Source organism: Botrytis byssoidea (assembly GCF_014898295.1).
Source record: "Botrytis byssoidea strain MUCL 94 chromosome Unknown BBYS_011, whole genome shotgun sequence".
Lineage (NCBI taxonomy): Eukaryota > Fungi > Ascomycota > Leotiomycetes > Helotiales > Sclerotiniaceae > Botrytis > Botrytis byssoidea.
In genome coordinates, this window is record NW_024065852.1 from 836,697 (window position 1) to 858,185 (window position 21,489).

Genomic DNA, 21,489 nt, shown 5'->3' on the forward strand with positions numbered 1-21,489 from the left:
AACACGTGAAAAGACATGCGCAGGGGCCTCTCACTTGACTTTATATGGTTAGACGCATCTACCCCTGAGTGTTCCTGACTAACAAATCATAAATTATAGACGGCGCTCGTTAGTGGAAGACTAGGAACATTAGGCTCACAGTACAGTATATCTCTAAAAGAGAGGTTTTGCAAAAGGGTAAAGGATCACTTCCTGAGATATGAATGTGATGGATCCCTTAAATGCACTACATAGGTAATGGTAATGGAATTTTCGCGTTCTTCATGGCAACCGCGAGGACTATCATTTCTTAGCTATGTATAGAATGCGGGGAATAGACATCTCAATGGTCTGTGATGTTAAATCTTCTTAGAGACCCCTCTCTTCCCTGGGCAATTATTCTTCCATGAAAATGTCAAGACGATGATAGAACCGATTTGAATGCCACCGCCTCTCAAAAGAGTGCATAAAGTTACAATAATCCGATTGCTCAAAATAAGCGAGTCTACTCTTCCCTCCCCATTCCAAGTAAGCAACATCAGCAACATCCCATCCATAAAGCCACACCACCATCAGCCCGATACCTCACACTCCCAAAAACCATATCATCAATAACCCATCCATCCATCCATCCCATCGCGCAACATCCCCACAAATCCCAAACCCACAATGTCTCTCTGTCCCCGATGCAGCGCGATCGATCTCACAGACCCGCACGCCGATATCCGACTCGGTTCGTATGAATCCCTGTTAGAGAAAAGTCATCGGATAATTGATCCGGTTACTTCTTCTTCAACTCATTGTGAAGCATGTCTCTATTTCATAACGATTCTTCATCATTCATCCCGCTACGCGCATTCGCGCGAGGAGTTGAAGGATAAGATTGTTTTTCTGTATATGCATGGTTTGGATGTGCGGGATGTGGATAGACAGGAGCGGAAGAGGTGGGGGGGCATGGATATGCGGTTTGATGTTTGTGCGGGAGAGGATTACGAGGGGGGATTGGGCGGAGGACGGTTTGATAAGGAGGAGAGGGGATTACCTGTTGATCGGGTGAAGAATGTTCCGGTTAGTATGGATGATGAGAATGGGCTTGATGCAGTTGGGAAGTGGATGAGGGATTGTGGGATGCATCATCAGATTTGTCGGGCGGTACGGCGGGCTGAGGGGCTACCGACGAGACTTGTTAGGATATCAAGTGATTTTGATGTAGCTCCGGTGCTTATTGAGACGTCCGGGTTAGCATCTATAGACTATTTCGCATTGAGCACTCGTTCATTTGTGGAGACGGAAGGCCACAGGGTGGAAAATCTCTCCATCTTGGAAACAACGGGAAAGTCTTTAGATACAAATTCGCTTCCTAAAGTCTTCACAGATGCATTCGCTATTACCCGACGCCTAGGATTTGAATACATCTATATCGCCGCTCTCTGTCACGTGTCAGACGATCCTCTCGATCTGATATCAATCTTCGCCCAAACAACTCTCCTTCTATCCGCCGATAACGTGCTGTCTCCCACCGATGGATTACTCCAACCTCGAGCAGTTTTCCATTCTCCTCCCCTTGGAATCAACAAAGACCGTTATCTCCGTCTAAGCTGTCTTCGCAATCACGCGGATCTCGATTCCTCTCCGCTGTCGAAATCTGGCTGGGCATTTATGGAACGAGTCCTCGCACCTCGAATTGTGCACTTCACTAAACGTCAATTGATCTGGGAGTGTGCCGATGGATGGAAATTCGAAGCGGCGAATGTGGAAGATACACAATATGGACGTGGGATGATCCGAGGAACGTATCAGAAAAATCTCACGCAGCCCTACATCCAGGAATATCTATCTCGCAAAGCCACAAGTATCTCCAACCCCAGCACACACGAAAACAACAATACTCTGACGACAAATCTTAGCAAATATGCACAGAGATTAGAAGTCTGGTGCCAAATCATCGACACCATCTCCCACACCACCTTTCCCTCCCAACCCGATAAATCCACAGCCCTATCGCTCATCACACAAATCATGGGGAACGACACACTCGGCCCAAGCCTCTCTGGCATCTTCGCCAAAAATATTGCATTCGGACTTGCATGGAGCCGCGTAAATACACTACTAACACCAAATCGTGATGCCCGCGCGCCAAGCTGGAGTTGGGAGAGCGTACACGGATCGATCTCGCACACGTACACGAGCTATCCCCCTTCGATCCTGCAGATACGCTCTGCGCACACATCCTGGATCGATAAATACACTCCGCAACTATTTTCACACGATGACTCGTCTTCCCGTTCATTATCTTCCCTCCCCGTCTCACATCCTCTCCCCGAATATTCTTCGCTCATCCTCGAAGTGTCTCTCTCAAGCGTCCTCCATCTGTGCGAGTACTTCCAGCCCGAATTCCCAAAATACATGATCAATCTCGTGCTTGACCAATCACCCATCTTCGATTGTAAATGCTGTGGTCCTAGAAGTGATGCGGTGCAAGAGAGCGGCATGCAAGAATTTGACAAGAGGAAGGATCATTACTTCGCGATGTATCTATCGGGAGATATGGATGTTGAGTCGGGAGATAAGGATCCGTGGAAGGTGAGTAGGTGTGCGGATATGTTGGTTTTGAGAATGGTCGATGAGGGGGGAGAGGTGGGGAGAGGTGATGGAGATCAAGATGCAAGTATTGCTGCGCAGAGAGAAAGATTTAGTGGAGATGCTGGAACTGCAAAGTATGAGAGAGTAGGACTATTGAGATTGAGTTTTACGAGTTATGAGAAGAATTCCACCGATGAAGCGTCAATACAGGAGAAATTCGATGGGGTAGGATGGGAGAGGAAAACGATCAGGTTGGTTTGAAAGATGCCAGGATGTATGCAGATGCAAGAGCACGTAACATGATAAATATCACATCAATTAATCTTCACCCCCTTTCTACATCGATCCGAACTATAAACAAATCGACTAAATCCCCCCCTTCACATAATAATCCACCGGATACCCCAACCAATCACACTGTTTCAAATCCGCAAACTCCTCCACCTTCCCCGGCCAATCAATCACCATCATACTGCCCTTCTCCCCATCCACGCTCACCTCCTTCCACTTGCCCACCTCCCTAACCCCCTTCTGCACCGTCGCATATCCTCTACTCTTCAGGAACCCCTCCTCAGGATTCGGATTGCCAGTCCTCACAAACGCCCCAAAATAACTCACACTCAACTGAACGCTCCACCAATCCTCCTGATCTCTAAACTCCAACCCCGTATTAAACGCTCCAAACACCCACGGCATATCCGCGCCATGAAATCGAAAATACGGCAAATTTGGATTCCCATCCGGATAGCCCGGCGAAGACGGTGGTCCCCCGAGTCCATTCGGATCCCAGCCCGCAACCGTGCGTCCCATCTGGTAGAAGTAGCTTGATTTAAAAATGCCATTTTTCGACCCCGCATACACGGTGGCTTGATCCACACAGCGGAAATCTTTATCCGTGGCGACGCGCTGCGATACGTTGAAGGCGTCGAGCGTGAGGTTGCCCGTGTCGTAGAAGGGGAAGAGTCCGCTGTCGATGATGGATTGAGCATAAGATGTGGATATACCGAGGGAAGCCGCGATGCCGGAGACTTCGGATGTGACCGGAGTAGTTGGGTAGTTGGTGCCGATGGATGCACCGTCGTTGGCAGTGACGCCGAATATGACATCGACGTGAGCGGTGCTTCCGTTGTGATTCACAAGGTCGAGCTCAGCTGTATTTACATAGTGACCATCTTGGACAACATAACGCGCCTCAGAGCCGACCGCAACCAAATCTAGAGCGGGCACATTCTTCAGACACGCAATTTGGGCAGAGAGATTAGACTGGTTGCATCCCGCTGCTAGGAAAATGTTTTGGCCGGCGAGAGCATAGGATTCGGGGATGGTGAGATATGAGGAGTAGGTAGTTGCATAGTCACCGGTAAGACCAAGATCGACGCCACCACCAAGATTGGACATGGCAACTGCTCCTTGGAATTTCCCGATTGCGGGTGGCGAGCCTAGAAGTGTGCGGACAGATCCTGCACCGGCGGATTCTCCTATGATCGTGATTCTTTTTGGATCTCCTCCAAACGCAGCAATGTTTTTCACTGTCCACTGATATAATATTAGCACCATGAATCATGTGTAACAATTAGATATGCTACTTTACCTCCAGAGCATTGATTTGATCCGCAATCCCATAATTTCCCGTAATGTTCGTCCCAGGAATAGCCAGGAACCCCAGAACAGAAAGTCTATAATTAACATTCACAACGACGATATCCTCTCTACTCGCCAAATCACCGCCATCACTCAATTGATCCGCACCACTGCCCCCCACAAACCCACCACCATGGATCCAAAACATCACTGGTCTCAAATCCTTCGTCGATTTCGCTTTGGGAATATGCGGAGTTTGGATATTGAGAAACAAACAATCCTCGCTCCCACTCGAAGATTGTGGACACTGTGCGCCATATGCGGTTGCTTGGATCGTTTTCCCGGTCGGCGAGTACGGTGTGGAATAGACAAATCGCGCGGCCGGATTCGCATACGGAATCCCGAGAAAGCGGAACGATTTCTGGTTGCGATATCCAATATATGTATTTCCGCCCGCGACGAGAGAAACCTCATTGGCGTCTGTAGCAACCGCGGTTCCGGATTGACTTTCTTTGCTGGATTGTGTACAAAGAACCGGTAACTTTGCATTACCAGAGGTAGACTTCGGGAAGCTCAATCCGTGAGCGGCGTCGTAGGAAATCACTCCATCGTTAATTATATATAGCTGAGAAGACGACGAGCGACCACGATATGCTTGATATGAGAGCGGGAGGAGAAAATCAGATGTATGGCTTTTGATGATGCTACTGCTGAGTAGCGTTTCATTCAACGCCTTACATGCTGCGGATGCATCTTTAGGGGAGTGAGGGTCTAGAAGAATAAAGCCCACGTGATTGACATCATCAGAAGCATTAAGATTATTCTGATACAAAAGCGTCAACGAGGTATCAGAATTCGAAAGTGCCGACGCATGCTGGAATACCACAGAGACGAAGAAAGAAAGATACTGAAGACGTGAAAACACAAACATCGTGAGCAGCCTTAACCAACTCAACCCACGGAATAGCATCGCATCTTGTACCTTCCACATCGCCTCTCCACAAACTTAGCTTCATCAATTACATTTAGCCAAGATCCCCCGTGAAGAATTCCTAATCTCGTAACCTAGTCTGCTCAACCCATTCTTCCCATTCTTCCCAGGAATATCGTGGAATATAATCCGATCCTCCATTCGGAGTCACTCTCAGCAAGGTTAAACTGGAGATATACTTTATCCGGTCGTGCCGGTGTGCAAAAGATCAACCATTTCGCTGCGCGGGGTAACGCGATGGATTTTACCCATCTCCATTTCCCCGCAATTCCGTATTCAACCGGTGAAAAGTGGTTGACGGCTATTTGAATGAACGATTCCGCAAGGAATCCCCATCATTGGGAAAAATCTTCAAGTGGTCACACCGCCAGATTTATCAATATATTAAAGTTATATAGTCCGCCTCCACCGCAGTAGCTTTCGGAGAGAGCCTGAAACATCAAGCTCTCTTTCGTCGTTATATACCAGCCTTGAAATCCTGCTCACTTATTAGCTTTGTATCTTGTTTTTGTTACACTGTCACAATTTAAGTAAAGGTAAGAGCACCAGGAGATGAGGTTAATGCTTACTAATCAAACCTGTGGTGGGATGTTAGACTGTATTGTGATCACGGAGCAGTACCTCAAGACCCAATACGATTTACGAAGGAGTCTCATTCATACTTCAATCTCCCTCGATTTATCACATGAAGCAAACGTTGAACAGTACAAAATAAGCAGAAAATTCATATCCAGATATTCATCTCATGCAGTGGTATTTTTTTAAGTCTAAATACATCATCTCACCCCAATTCTCCCTCCTACCGCTCCTCCTCCACCATCTATTTGGTATCCCCAATATCGTATGGAACTTTGCATGCAAATGGTATCTCAGCTTCTCTCTCTCTCTATCTATGTCAAAAAAATCGCCAAAAAATGTCAAAAGTCGCAAGGACATATCATGATATCAGTAAGGCCTGCCTCCCCGCTACAATGTCCATGTCCCCGAACCCCCTTTTCCCTCACAGTCTATCAATCATGAAAAAAAGCAAGATTGCTGCGTCGAGAAAGAATGTAAAAACGCAATAAAAACACAAAATCAAGTCAAAAACAGCGTGTACAACTAGGCGAAGTGACCTCCTCTTTTCTTTGCATGTTGATGTTCGTGCAAATGTCTTCTTCTGGCAACGCCACTTGCAGTTGCAGTTGTAGTTGCCGTGGCGGTAACGGTAATAGTAACATCTTCCTGGACCCAGACTACTTCGTCGACTTCTACCTTTTCGTTAAGTGGGGAGATCGCGGTGGTGGTTGAGTAAGAGGTTGAATACAAAGATGCCGATGAGGTGGTGAGAAGAGTAGTTGCTGAGCTTGAAACCGCTGCGGTTGCGTCTGCGGCGGCAGTAGATGAGCTAGAGTCTGAATATGCAACTCCGGATTCGACGGCTGCGAAAACACCACCTGGTACGTATGTTTGTCCGAGAGAAGCGACTGTAAAACCGGAGGGTCAATAATTGCTTAACAGAGAAGAGTTTTGGAGAACGGGAAGTTGTAATTAGATTAGGAAATAGGAAATAGAATGGATGCACAAAGAAACGGAGGTGAGTGTTGACATCAAAAAAAAACAAGATTAGGCATGATAAATGGAGGGATAAACGGAGTGATATTCATAAGCAGTGAAATTAGTAGTCTTACCAATGGTTGATCCGGCCGAGTGGGAGAGGGTTGGAACGATGGCGGATGAGCTAGTTGTGGTAGCCGCGCTTGATCCCTTGGCAGGTGAAGTTCCATATGCTGCTGATGATGTTTTGGCGGTAGTGGCTGCGCCAGTCATAGCAGTAGCTGGAGCAGGTCCTGAATGAACGGGGCAGTTTCCGGGAAGTGTAGACATAGGTCCAACAACATCATCATCCACCAAGGCGGTTGGAAGTGTAAAGTTGCAAGATCCATAAACACTTTTATCTTGGATATCAAATATTGCGCAGTCTTCAATTCTCCCGGAAGGGTTCGTGCAGGTGGCCACAGCTTCTTGCAAAAATTCTTCATCCCAGCCCATGATGAAATCTCCGTGGTACCCGTACCCAGTTGGGTCACCGTTAGCAAGCATAAACTCTCCGTCAATACCTTTAAAGGCATAGGTATCCCAGATAGTTTCAAACAAGATCGAGACAAGACGAGTATCGAATCCTGCTGGGCAATTACCAGTCATGACTTGATCAGGATACGCCATATGGGACTTTCCATCTGGTGCAGTTACTCCTGCGGTCTCATTCCAGCATGATGGGAACATAAGTTCTATTCGGGTACCATTGAGGCAATTTGAATCCATGTAAGCCTTATCTGGCATGAAATGACGGTAAAGGGTTCCTTCAGGCTCGTTTTTGGGATAGTTCAAACAGTTGAAGCCAACAGCAGCTTGTCGGAGGAAATCTTGGGTGTTATATGGAGACGTGCTTGCCCAGGATGATTTATCAACATCAGGAACAGCATAATCGGAGAAGTTACGGACATCAGTATTTCCTGCAATCATAGCAAAGTCTCTGGGGAAAGCAGTTACATTCTCTCCATAAAGAAGGTAATACCTGTTGTAGAAAATTTAGCCACATCTTTTCCGGATAATTTCCAAGAAGTAAATAATGAAAGAGGCAACTTACGCAAGCATACCCCCCACTTGTTCAACTAATTGGTACTGTCCAGTAGCATCATCACGGAAATAGAGCGCGGGGGTCCAGTATACAGATTTGTCTTGAGACACTTGACATGAAGTACAGTTTCCGGCCATTAAATCATCGTAGCCTGAAGACTCTCCAAATCCTATTCGACATATTAAATTAGTATTCCCCTTGCCAGATAGATCATTGCCCACATACCGCTAGATCCATGAATAACATGTGCATGTGGAGAGGAAACCCCAGGATTGACCAAGGGATCAACTCTTGCCAGTCCAGTTCGAGATAGACATGGCATACGCCAGAAAGCATCAACGCTGCTAGCCAACCCCGCCATGATGGCTGCCTTTTCGACGAAAGAGTATCCGCGCATTTTGAATATATGTATCCAAAAATCGATATCGAGTGTTGTTTAGTTTTATTTTGTTCCAGTGACGTTATTCAAATGATTACTCCTTGCAAGCAATGAAGAACCACAAAAGAATGTGCAGAACGAAGGATTTGAGAATCGGAAACGTTCTTGGGAAGTGGTTGAGTATTTGGGTATAGTTATTGTTTTTTTTTATCCTAGTCGAAGGATTTGTTGGTGCTGTTGATATTCCGGTCGGAAATTGGCGCAGCGACAACAGGATTCCTCAAATCGAACCGTTCGATTGTAGATGATTCACTTTCAATCACCACAATATTTTCTCTCTCCAATGAATATTGAATCAATAAATCCAAAGAATATCTTTTCTTTTCTCCTAGGATGCAGGGTTGGTGATTTTGTATAGTTTGCGCACTGAAGTCGTGGATGAATAACCTCGAATTCGAAATTCTTTCGTCCAACCTCACTAGAAACAAACAATTTTCTGACGGCGCAGAATGGTACGGGGATGCGGAAAGCGATGTCGAAGTGCGATGCGATATGATGAAAGTCCAAAACGATAGTCCAAAAGTAAAGAATGGGATTGTATGCACACAAAGATTCTCTGGACGTGTACCTTGCCACGAACGAGAGTCGATACAGTGAAAGGGTTAAGGAGCGTGAAGTATGTTTCTTGAAGAGAAAGAATGTAATTGTCGATAGAGACGATAGTGGACTTTCAACGGTGGAGAAAGAGGCAAGAAACAAAAAGTGGAAGGCGATGGAAAAAAAACGTGGAGGAGGAGGGATATAAGAAAAAGGAAAGAAAGGGTAGGTATCTACCTAGGGGTGGATGAAAATGGACTAGGCCGGTTTGAGGACTTTGGTAGAGGAAGAAGAGTGGAAGGATTCATTCATTCATTCATTACCCAAGTCTCAAGTCTCAAGGCGACCCATAGCCATAGCACGAGATCTTACAAGTTACGAGCGAGCGTACGAAAATCCCCACTCACGATGCCAAGGATAGAGTGGACAAGATTGGCCAAGGTGGGTAGAGTGAGGGATTTGGAAGGGGGTGAGGGGGGGAGGGGGGAGGGAGGAAGGGGGAATGAAGAGGAAAAGGACGAGGACTACCAGATTGAGCAATTGGAGAGAATTGGTTACCTAGGTACACACTCTAGAGGGAATGAATACAGAGTACAGAGTAAATGAGTAAATGAGTAAATGAGGAATGACCAACTGATGAGCATAGGATGAACAGATTCCACGTCCCAAAATGGCGAAAACGATTCAAATTACAAAGTAGATTCCCAGTAGTCTTTTGACTAACATGAACGGACGGATGGATCCGGCACTTTTTGGCACCGTATACGATAATATTATAATTATATCTACTACATAACTAGTACATATGACCTACCTACTCTTATTTTACTCTATGAATGAGTAAGAAGAAATAGAAAAGTAAGATCTTGTAAATTACGTGCGCATCCTTTCTTTTCCTCTATTCCTTTTCCATCCTCAGATTGGATATGTAGGAATGGGACCATTGGTTATGCGTGGAAGTTATGCCAATGAGAGAGGAATGGATACTAGGTAGATAGATATAGATACATGGATGTGATAGGATACCATTTTATCAATCTGTATCTAATGTACAATGTATCCATCCATGCCTTTGGGACTGTCTGATTATTCACACCCGACCGACCCCTCTCACACAAAATTCAATTTCGGTCGGTTTTCTCTTCTTTCTTTTCCTTTTCCTTTCCCTTCCCTTCCCTTCCCTTCCCTTCCCTTCCCTTCCCTTCCCTTTCCCTTTCCCTTTCCCTTCCCTCTCCTCTCATCCTTGGCACGCAAACGCAATCCCAAGCATCAAATGTAATTGGATTGTAGGACATAGGCATGGATTGACATGATTCAATTGGCACGAATGGAACGATGGGCAGCAGATGGAATTAGTTTAGACCCCTTGCATGTGCTTAGTTCATCCTTGGTGTGAGACCCATCGGCTAAGGATGATGATGGATGATTTTCAGGGGGAAAACGCCTCGCCGCACTGCATAAACCGCTTGGGCGTGGGTGTCCTGATATTAATTTGGATCTCCATCCGTAAAATTGTATGGAGAGCTTATCATCGTATTTTCCATCTCGAGAGAAATGCCTTCTCCATTTTATCTTTTCCGATGACGATACCGAGACGTGGTCGACGTTTATACGAGACACACTTGACAGCATGAGATGTATGCCTTTGGGTTTCTCTTCCTGCGTCGGCCGTAGCCCGTCTTGGTGTGCTATTAGGTGAGTGCGTAGATAGATTGATGGACAACAGAAAGAGAATCCAGATAATCACACACAATTGAATTTTATCGATAAGAACCTTCCTCTACTTTGGTGGCGTAAATTCTATCCTTATTATCCTTCGCCTTCCTACCGTAATTCAACATGAAACGATCCTCAAGACCAATCACCTCCCAAAGCAAGCCAGATCATCCCGTCGTTGTACGCACAGACTGCCCTTCTTCCGGATTAGTGCGAAATGAGTACCGTGTTATTGCCATTCAAGTCTTGGAATTCCAGAATCCATCAACACAGCATCCCATTCATCATTCAAACATTCAACTAACATTCTCAACAACCAAACAATCCTCAGCCTCTGCTACCTACGCTATCCACCCGACACACACCCTACATTCTTTCCATTTCCTTTCGCTAACACATCAGGATATGCCGTGTTTCCGCCGTATGTATTTTCCTTTCCTCCGTTTGCTTTGCTGCGCTGCGCTGCGTCGGGTCCACACTGGCGCTTGCAAACCCCTTTCCCGTACACGTTTGACGTACCTACCTACCTACCTAGTACTCCCAAGAATCTGATCTGATTTGCCAATAGCATACATAGCAAGCGCGAGCATACTTCGTACATTACCACAAAAAATCAGATGACAATGACAATGACAATGACAATGACAATGACAATGACAATAACCAGAAACATTATATTTTCACCATAATAATAATCAATACCAATAGATACCTACCTAGTAGATAATAAAAAACCACACAACACAACAAGGTTTTGGTTTTCATTCGATATCATATCCCCCAAACCCAAAACTTCACTCCCTCCCGTTCATCTGAAATTTCATCCGCACAAAGGATCTCTGAAAAGTCTGAAAGAAAAAACAAAAGGTCAAAGTTACAATAGAAGCTAAGACTCTCTGCTCAAACAACTATTGTGTGAAGGATTGATAGAGAATCTTTCCCCAGATCATTATAGTATATTATATCATAGCATATCATCAATATACCTAGAGTAGTCTCCATCAATTTATGTATCTATAGAGTATTAATAATAAGTATGTATTATGATCTACTTTATCCATCTCTCTCTCTCTCTCTCACACCAACTCACTAACTAGATGGGTAATTCCACAAAACACATCAGTCATCAAGAAACCATTCATTATCTAACACTTTCCACACTCTCCAAGACACACACACTCTCTCTCTCTCTCTCTCTCTCCACCAGCTCTCTCTCTCTCGCTCGCTCTCTATTTTCCAAAACCTTCACATTTCAAGACTCAAGACTCAAGACTCAAGATGGACAATATCCCTGAACAGGAATAGGAAGAAAGTAAAAAATAGTACTGGAAATTACTCTCTCTCATCTCTATCATTACCTAAACCCCCCTAAACCCTACCACCCAGTGACCCAGCATCCACCACCCAATCCCTCCACCCATGATGGCCGAAATTGCCAAGCCTTTACATGCACGAAATCCGTCCACAGCAGAGTTCAAACGACCAGGGTACACCTATTCGGAGATGCAGAGGAAAATGAACAAATAATTCAATCTTTTCTCCATTTGTCCTCTTAAGCTTTTAATTCCCGTGTTCATCATCATCATCATTTTAAATTGTCTGTAACTCGTGAAACAGTCACTTCAACTTAAGCAGTCACTTCAAACCAGTCTATGTTTGTGCGCTTCACGTTAGGCTGTGTAGGATAGAGCGTGCATCATCAACATGCATCACTGGCAATTCATATGTGTTGGAGGGGCACGATAATGCAACCATTAGGTAGGTAGCTAAAAAGAGGGGAGATTTGTGCTAGGTCGGCGTTCCATCGGCCCATGTTGGTGGGATGATGAGTGATTCCCTCATGGTCACCTATTTTGGGCCGACCCCAGATTACTACACGCGACTAACAATAACTGTCCCCAGCCCTTTGTTGGCTTCACGTTAGAGACCACTGGACAGAGCAATCGCGACGTTTGGGACCATTCCTTCAGATCTATCAGGAGACGAACAGGCCAAGGAGGGGGCGAAGCATAGTAATGTCCATGTTGATTACATCGAAATTACTAAATCTTGGAATTTGTGCCTTGTCTAAGAGCTTCCCTCTTGTCATTCAATGAAGAAAATTGCTTGTGAATTGTTATCAATCTGTTTTCTATATTTAACATGTTAGCTTAGTGCACTTTGATGGCGGGCATTGGAAATACTCACTTTATTGGACATGTCCCGTTTCCTCCACGCAAGTTGTTTTCTTGACGTGCTTATGAAGCACCGTCGTTTTCTTCATTTATCTTCCCTCAACTAAATTAGGCTAAACGAATTAAGTAAGGAGATCCGCAACATTCATTGGCATCTCATCGATTTGAGTAGAGTAGTACACTGTTTCAAACATATTAGCACTGCGCGGCAGGATTCAAGGAGGGGAAATACTTACACTCAATATCTCTCAAAATCCTAACATCTTCACTGGTCACAAAATTGATCGCAACTCCCTTTCTTCCGAATCTACCACTTCGACCAATGCGATGAATATAGTTCTCACGGTTAACTGGCAAGTCATAATTGATGACCAATGAAACTTGTTGAACGTCAATTCCACGAGCCCAAACATCTGTAGAAATCAACACTCTAGAATTTCCTTGGCGGAAATCTTGCATAATGCTATCTCTTTCCTTTTGAGGCATCTCTCCGTGCATAGAGGATACAGTAAAGTTGGCCTCGCGCATCTTATCGGTCAACCAATCAACCTTTCTTCTTGTGTTGCAAAAGATAACGGCTTGAGTAATAGTGAGGGTATCGTATAAATCGCAAAGTGTATCGAATTTCCAATCTTCTTTCTCCACAGCAATAAAGTATTGTTTCAAACCTTCCAAAGTCAACTCATCACGCTTGACGAGGATACGGACAGGGTCGGTCATAAATTTCGTAGTCATGTCAAGAACATCGTATGGGAGGGTAGCGGAAACGACAACGACTTGTGTCGCAGGTGGGAGGTAACGGTAGACATCGTAAATCTGCTCCCTGAATCCACGGTTTAATAACTCATCGGCTTCATCAAGAACCAACATCTTGATATGACGAGTGCGGAGGTTTCGTCGACGAATCATATCAGCAACACGACCTGGTGTTCCAGAAACAATATGTTGTCCGTAATCTAGCTTGCGGATATCCTCTCCAACGTTGGTACCTCCAATACAAGCGTGGCATTGTACATTCATGTAGTCTCCCAAGGCCATGACAACGGATTGAATTTGGGTCGCAAGTTCTCGAGTAGGTGATAGAACCAAGGCTTGAGTTTCGCGGACAGCTGTATCGATGACTTGAAGCATACTGATAGAGAAGGTTGCAGTTTTACCAGTACCAGATTGGGCTTGAGCAATAGTGTCGCGACCTTTGCAAATTTGAACAATCGCGCGGGATTGAACAGCTGAAGGGGATTCGTAACCATATGCATAGATACCACGGAGTAAGTTCTCTATATGACTGTAAGCCTGATGACCATATCCATATACACATAAACATACCCTTGAGATGCATATCCTGGAAAGTTGGAGCGACCGTGACATCTGCAGAAGTTGTAAACTCCATGCGATCATCCATCTTTCTATCAATTCCTTCGGCCATGATTGCGGTTTAGTTTTATCCTTTCGTATTGAGATTGAGGTCGATGGTTGAAATCCCAAATTTATCTGTTAGCAAGTTATTGAGGTTACTCCACCTTCACAAGATGCGACAAAGCTCTGAAATTTTAGCGTCAAAAATTAAAGTTAGCGGATGTACGTGGATTCACGCGAAATGATTGGTTGGCGCAAAAAGTTCAAGAGCCTGAACTAGAATCATCAAAAACAACCTGTACATCTATCTATCTATCCATCGTGTTGTTGATTTTCCTCTATCAATCTTATCAACCTCCAACGGCAGGAACAAAATCACAACTGATAGTCGATTTGATACCAATCCTTCAAAATGATATTAGAAGAGCAAAGATTCCTCCATGAGGATCTTGAAAGGCTTGAGCAAGGTATCGCTGATAGAGTAGCTGAAGATCCAAAACAGGTAAGAATTGAAGCTATTTGCCTTTCTTCAGTCAACCATTCTAATTATTATCAAGGTTCGAGAACGGTTGAATCGAGATCATCAAATTGGGCACTTCCTAGATCGAATTCAAGATCAGTCCAAACGTTTACTAGACATATACAAAGATGTAGATGGAGTACGAAGCAAAGAAATTCAATCCATATCGACGGGCGAACCACTGGAAGAATTCTACAAACAGCTCGGGGAAATCAAGAGTTTCCATCAAAGATACCCGAATGAACCTGTTGAGAACCTCGAAAAGGCTTACAAGAAGAAAGCACCTATGGAAGGGGAGACTGCTACATCAGAAATTGACAACATGTTCACAGGAGAGGAAGCATTTGGACGATTCCTAGATCTCACTACTATTCACGAATTATTCTTAAATCTCCCCAATATCAAACGTCTTTCCTATTTACAATATCTGGACAATTTCGATTCATTCGCGCCTCCAACATGTCCCGTGAAACGCCCAGATAAGATGACCGATCAATACTTCGCATACGTTGGGGAGCTAGCAAACTATCTGGAAAGCTTCATGCGCCGAACAAGGCCATTGGAGAATTTGGATAAATTGTTTGCGAGTGTTGAGGAGGATTTCGAAAAGGCTTGGAAAGATAATGATGTTCCCGGATGGAAGCTTGAGATTACAGCACCCGTGAATGGATCAAGTGCATCGGGAATATGGTGCGCAGATTGTGAGAAGGAGTTTAAGAACGAAAATGTATACAAGGGTCATCTCCCAGGAAAGAAGCACGTTCGAGCCGCAGAAGCGCGAGCAGTGCGAATGGCCGAAACAGGAGAGGACAGCAATGGTGCCATACAACCAACATCATCCACATCTCGCCTGAAGGAACGTGCAATAGCGGAGCGAGAATACAGAGTAAGGCGTCTCGCTGCTGCCATGACACAAGAGAGAAGTGACACAAGAGTCAACGTCGAACGAAAGCAAGGTATGACCGAACGTGAACGACAAATGGAGCTTGATGCGTTGTTTGCCGAGTCATCATCTGCAACACCTCGAGATGGAGATTCAGACAGTGAGTCAGACAGTGATGACAAGGTTTACAACCCATTGAAGCTGCCGCTGGCCTGGGATGGTAAACCTATTCCTTTCTGGCTTTACAAACTCCATGGACTCGGTGTTGAGTTCAAATGTGAGATTTGTGGAAATTATGTTTACATGGGCAGAAGAGCTTTTGACAAGCATTTCAATGAGGCTCGTCACATTTATGGCTTGAAGTGCTTGGGTATTACGAATACCACATTATTCCGCGAGATCACTGGAATTGAAGACGCGTTGAAGCTGTGGGATAAATTGCAAAGGGAAAAGAAGAGGGGAAAGACTGAAGAAACTGGTGTTGTTCAAATGGAGGATGCAGAGGGAAACGTTATGCCTGAGAAGGTTTACTATGATTTACAAAAGCAAGGATTGCTATAGGCAAATGGATTAATGGCGTCAGTCAGGGTGTATAATAAGAATGCATGTATCATACCCATTACAAAGAAGATTACGAGATGTCTCACTTCATAATGGATAACTTTATCTGTTTCAATTATAAAATCGTTCCTGTTTTGGAACGCTTGCTCTTCTTAAGGGGCGGTACGAGCGAGCGGTCTTCGCCGATGTAGGATATTGAAAATAGGCAACTTAGTACCAGTGATGCTATCAAGTACTAGCACCACTGAATTGGCACTAATATTATAGTCTGAACTGCCAAGCCCTCTAGGCATGCATAATTTTCTTCCAAATCATAAAGAGAAAAGCAATACATCAACTTACATAACGACTTTCTTGCATTCTTGTTAGCTTCTCTCCGTCGCCCTAGTATTCTTCCAATGATTTCCTTCGTGTATCCTATCCCGCTTCTGGCTCTCAACAGATTCCGATTCTATCACGTCCCCTGCGGGCTCTGGTGGATACTAATATCCTTCCACTTGAATAAAGATCTCGTTTCAAACATGCGTTCAAAATGCATCAAGATTCAAAGCGAATAGATCTTGAAGGGCATGTTGAACAGAGATTTATCTAATGTAATGACATACGCAAAATATGTGTATCATTGTACACAATGAGGTATACCAAATGTTTTACACTCTCACTTTTTGTTATATGTTAAGCCATCTGTCCAGATGCACTGGTGTGCTGGGCGTTGTTGTTCGTCTTCAATTCTTAGAGGACAGAAGAGCGGGATGAGTATTTTATAAGTATTTCCACTTCACGTGGATGAGATCCTACTACTATTTCATCCATGAGATTCTGACGGGGTAGGACACTCGAGTTTTATATTTCATTGGGCTAGTAAGTTCCATGCGCAAAGATGTCGCATTTAAGCACTTATGTCAAAATTCTATTGCCATGCTCGCAAGATCATTCCCTTCATATTATATTTAATATACGTATCTAAGGCTACTATATTTTAGTTTGCCATTCTGATTCATCCTCAACATCATCGCTGAAGAGATGCAATCTCGACGATCGCAATCTCCATATTAAATCCAACGCAAGCTTCAAGTCAACTCCACCACTTAATCGAATGAATAAACAATGCTCCCATAAGTAATAAATTCCATTTAGTAACTCCCACCAAAACAATTCCTCTCAACATCGTGTTCCTCATGCAACCCTGATCATCGTTCGCATTCTTCCCGAATCATTTTCCTCGGCACATTGTCCACAGCCACATCCAGCATTGCTGAACCACTTCATCAAATTAATACGAGTAATCATTCTTTTATGACTCATGGCCCCATCTTCTGTTTGTCCAATGGCTAATTTGGGGTGTTTTTCGATCTCCTCAGGGCTGTAACCGCCCATAGGGTCACCCACATAACTAATCGTCAACTCTTCACCTGCTTTAATATCTCTGATGGCTCTGCAACTCACGCTACTACTTCCAGGTTTAAGCACCTCCTGGTTTGGTCCGTCTCCAGCTAGGAGTGCCGATATGTCCTGAGCTCCGTTTAAACATGTACCATTCCACATCACGTTGTATCTGCAACTATGGTTGAAGAACGAATAGTTAGGACTGATTACGATCAAGTGCACCATTGTAGGTCCCGAGTTGGGCGTACGAGTGGAACGGAATGATTCATCTAGTTGGAGGCCAGAAATGTCAATTTTGCTATTATTAGCGTTGTTAAGCATGCGCCAGTATATGGTCTGGATTAGCTCCGGAGTCCAGATGTTGGCCAGAAGCTTGATTTTGCCTTCGTGTATCTTCTTGACTGGAGAAAAAATATCAATGCCGAGATCACTTAGAATGCGGGTAGGTGCGACTATGTTCTCCTGGTAGGACCAATTTTGGCCACGAACAACTTGTTCGTCATCACTGGCGTAATTAGCTGTCAACCTCGCCAGCAGCGGGTGTTGCAAAGGGTTCTTCTGAGGGGTCGAATCTTTTGACCAGCCAGGTGTGCTTAGAACGATACACATTACGCGTAAAAACATCCTAGGGTCCCATTCAGTTCGAGACGCGCCAGTTTTGTAGAGCCAGGTGAGATCGATACCACACTGAATCTTATGATAACCCCCGATGGCAAGATCATGACAGCCTCTGGAGCAGAACGATATGTCACATCCGCATGATGGTCGACAGATCTGAGCTGGTTGTACGAAAGGGGGAGCGAGGTGAGCATGACATGCGTCACAGAATTGTCCAGTCGAAGGTGGGATATTGGAGACACATGCGTATGACTTATCGACTAGAATGGATTCTCCTTCCTCGATGTCGCGTGTGGCGAAAATACCTAGAGGTCCAACATCTGCGTTCTTAGGAAAATCAGAAAGCGATTTAGATTTTGATGCTATACCTGGAGATCCGAAGACCACAGGTCGGACTTCTGCGTTGAGAACACCAAATGTAGAGTTGACTTGTCTGACCAAACGGGGTGTTCGGACAAAAAGCTTTGGAGCCATCCACGGGTATTTTTTCTGGTAAATCGATCCTGGTCTACTACTTGCAATGATGTTGTCAACTGACCCATTCTTGGCGTCTTCCACTATTTCTTCATGTCTATTCTGGAAAGATCCCAACAATAAATCTTGAAGATCAAGTAATTCATAATCGTCAGGAAAATCCTCCAGACCAAGTTTGACCACCGTCAAGCCATCCCAAAATGCCGCACAATGCAGTAGACCTTGGACCAGACAACGATAAGCCTGAAGACACATCGATTGTAGTTCGTCAATAATAATTACTGTCGAGCTCGTGTAAAGCCGAGTCGCAACAGCGGTATATACTAAGCGGGAGAGCTCAGATTGTTGAGGAGTGATGGTTTGAAGACCAGCCTTGATAAGAATAAGAGCGCGATACGCATAATGGGACGAGGTGTCCTTGAAGGCAAGGTTGGCGTCAAGGTTGACAAGACGAATGTAAATCAAGGGATCATGAGGCGCAATAGTCATGTCATGAATAAGTGCCTTGCGGTAGAGAATGAGACCGTCGAGTTGATTCTGTTGAGTGAATAGTTAGTTACCGCATTCAATATTCTGTGTGAAACTTGCCTTCTTCTGAAGTTCGATGGATTTCTCAGTGATGAGATCAAAGTCACATGTTCCAGTCCACTCGTGACGAATTTTAAACTTTTCGACGTCTCCTTCGATGGTGCTAGGTACATATTCCATTTGAGAGGCTTCAGTCACAGCAGGGCAGCTAGCGCTATGGATGGCTTCGATTGGATCAACTGAGACTGTAGGAGCCGTATCAGGATTGATTGAAGAGGATATCATTGCTTCAGTGAGTTCTGGTTGTGCAAAAGCCATTGATGATAGCTCCTCCGCGGCTTTCCCGGGCGATTCGATGTCTGTTGAGTCCACCGATGGAGACAATTCCTTTGCGGGATCTCCGTCGACCACTTCGATGCGATCAACTCCTGGCTTTTCAATTGTCTCCTTGTTCTCTTCAACTTCCGGTTCATTTCCAGTAACAACTTGAGAAGCGGTATCTTTCCATAATGGGGAAGCAAGTTTGATCACCTTCTTAGGCTTGGTCTTGCACTTGGGAGTAGGCTCTTCGTCATAAAGCGACGCAAATACCGACGCCACTTTCCTCTTGAACTTCTCGGGGCTCGAGGTTCGAATAACGAGGGGAGATGGACTTGACATAATGGCTTCATGGTCACGTGGAGAGGTAGGAGGAGTGTCGATGAAGTCGACTTTGTTAGGAGAAAATGGAATGGTGGGCTCGGACATTTTTTATGTAATTTCCGTAAAAATGATATGGTGGGAGTGAATTTGTAGATGGTCAAATGACCAGATGAAGAAGAATGGTCGTGGTGTTTGCTAATAATACGAGTGGAAAAGATGATTTAGGCAGTTGGAGTAGGCCTAAATAGAAGTGGATTAGATATAGCTCAATGAAGAAATGCAAGATGGTGCTAAGGTAGCAAACAGCGAAAGAAAGATTTTAAATACAAATACAATATGAACGTAGGTGTTTGTGACCAACCTTCTGTTTGCAATGAAGCGAGGGAGCTGCAGAACGCAGGTATCCTTAACTGCTGGCCAACGGGGGCTGGTGGGAGTAACAAAACAACAAGAGATAAGAGGTTTAAGAATCGAATAGCGCAATGGTAAGGATGAAGACGGTGAGAATATAGGTATCTTGAAATGAGGTCTGGTAGTAATTGTTTGGATAAAGTATCGTAAAGTATGGGTAAGGATAAGTGCTCAAGTTGTTCTTCTGTCTCGAAGACTTCTGGGTGTTACAATGTGGTTTGCTTCTTAAGACTCATGCCCTCTCAGGGTGAAAGCCGATCCTTAAATAGAGGCTTGGGAAATTTTAGAGAGGAGGGAGGAGGGCATGGAAGTGGGGTTGAAGAGAATCACTGGAATCCTGATTCACCGTAATCAACGGAGTGATTACATCCCCGCTATTTTGGCTGTGATAGTGTTGACAATGGTGACAGCAGCATAAGCATAGACCAAAAGGACAACAGCAAGACATAAGCTCAAACTATTGGCATTACCAAGAACTATCTAAGAGATGATATATATGAAATGATAGTAAAAAATATGGAAAATCGTCATCTCATAGTGTTGCACGGCTAAATATTCAATGACTGGGCGTACTCACTCGAGTAGAAGCCACGGGCGACTAGGATGACACTAGCAAGACTCTCCTTGTTTAAGCGACAATGGCATCAAGAAATTTCGACAGTAAAAGAGTCCACCAAATATTGCTCCACCGCAGCCACAATAAAAATTTGTGGTGTCAAATAAAAGGCATCCAAATTGTAGCAACATTTGAACCTTGGACCCCTTGTGGTGTCATTTTCAACAGGGAAAATGTGTCTTCAGAAGCGCGTACTCATCCGCACTAGCAATAGAGCGGGACATGGAGTACTAATGTGCAATCAACCATCGATTGCCCGTCGCCAGATCTCAGTAACACTAGACACAAGTCTTGTTGAATACCATCGCACTTTGCAATAAATACATATGACGACGACTGCTAAAGTGACTTTTGAACGAGATATTTTTCCTTCTCACCAGAGCTCAAAGCCTTAATCAAATGATCATATGAAACGAGACATTGCGAAATAATAAGGCATATGTAAATAATATTGCGCTTCATTCAAAAGGGCCAAGAGAAACTTACCTTCGTTAAATCCGCTCAATCAAACCATGATCGATCGACAAATCGATAAGGTGAATAAGTGCGAAAATGTTGTCAAACTTCAGAAGAGTGTGCAGATAGTTGTATTTTCTTGACCATTTGAGTGACAGCGCAAGTCGAATAGAAAAATCAAGTTTATGATAGAAATTTTGGAGGTTTAGAATGAATGCCATACGACAGCAAGAATTAAGATGGATGTGATTGTCGAAGACCACAATCCTGTATGTGAAACTACTTAGCAAGAGACGCTACTAAGCGATATTTAGATCTGCAAATGGCGAGAACTTGTCTTGTTGCTAGTCCCCCCATGTTGTGAGATTGATAGGGTAGTAGTGAGGCAAAAGCATCCCAGCGTCGAAAGTGAGCTTGA

At 44.4% G+C, this 21,489-nt stretch overlaps 6 protein-coding genes across 6 annotated transcripts; 2 read left to right on the plus strand and 4 right to left on the minus strand.

The window, feature by feature from the left end:
• Positions 1 to 648: 648 nt before the first annotated feature.
• On the plus strand, positions 649 to 2,823 carry EAE97_006290 (uncharacterized protein; the record flags this gene model as incomplete). Its single annotated transcript, XM_038876803.1, has 1 exon — positions 649 to 2,823. The coding sequence occupies one exon, from the start codon at positions 649 to 651 to the stop codon at positions 2,821 to 2,823; it is 2,175 nt and encodes a 724-aa protein (XP_038732510.1).
• Positions 2,824 to 2,928: 105 nt separating this feature from the next.
• Positions 2,929 to 5,113, minus strand: EAE97_006291 (uncharacterized protein; the record flags this gene model as incomplete). Its single annotated transcript, XM_038876804.1, has 2 exons — positions 2,929 to 4,098; positions 4,154 to 5,113. 2 exons carry the CDS (start codon positions 5,111 to 5,113, stop codon positions 2,929 to 2,931), a joined length of 2,130 nt encoding a protein of 709 aa, XP_038732511.1.
• A 1,122-nt stretch (positions 5,114 to 6,235) lies between these two features.
• On the minus strand, positions 6,236 to 8,151 carry EAE97_006292 (uncharacterized protein; the record flags this gene model as incomplete). The annotated part of the gene is made up of 4 exons (XM_038876805.1): positions 6,236 to 6,600; positions 6,805 to 7,691; positions 7,764 to 7,923; positions 7,980 to 8,151. 4 exons carry the CDS (start codon positions 8,149 to 8,151, stop codon positions 6,236 to 6,238), a joined length of 1,584 nt encoding a protein of 527 aa, XP_038732512.1.
• Positions 8,152 to 12,742: 4,591 nt separating this feature from the next.
• Positions 12,743 to 14,046, minus strand: EAE97_006293 (uncharacterized protein; the record flags this gene model as incomplete). The annotated part of the gene is made up of 3 exons (XM_038876806.1): positions 12,743 to 12,801; positions 12,857 to 13,897; positions 13,947 to 14,046. 3 exons carry the CDS (start codon positions 14,044 to 14,046, stop codon positions 12,743 to 12,745), a joined length of 1,200 nt encoding a protein of 399 aa, XP_038732513.1.
• A 342-nt stretch (positions 14,047 to 14,388) lies between these two features.
• EAE97_006294 (uncharacterized protein) lies at positions 14,389 to 15,940 on the plus strand (the record flags this gene model as incomplete). Its single annotated transcript, XM_038876807.1, has 2 exons — positions 14,389 to 14,478; positions 14,534 to 15,940. 2 exons carry the CDS (start codon positions 14,389 to 14,391, stop codon positions 15,938 to 15,940), a joined length of 1,497 nt encoding a protein of 498 aa, XP_038732514.1.
• A 1,176-nt stretch (positions 15,941 to 17,116) lies between these two features.
• EAE97_006295 (uncharacterized protein) lies at positions 17,117 to 19,693 on the minus strand (the record flags this gene model as incomplete). Its single annotated transcript, XM_038876808.1, has 2 exons — positions 17,117 to 18,955; positions 19,007 to 19,693. 2 exons carry the CDS (start codon positions 19,691 to 19,693, stop codon positions 17,117 to 17,119), a joined length of 2,526 nt encoding a protein of 841 aa, XP_038732515.1.
• Between the last annotated feature and the right edge of the window lie 1,796 nt (positions 19,694 to 21,489).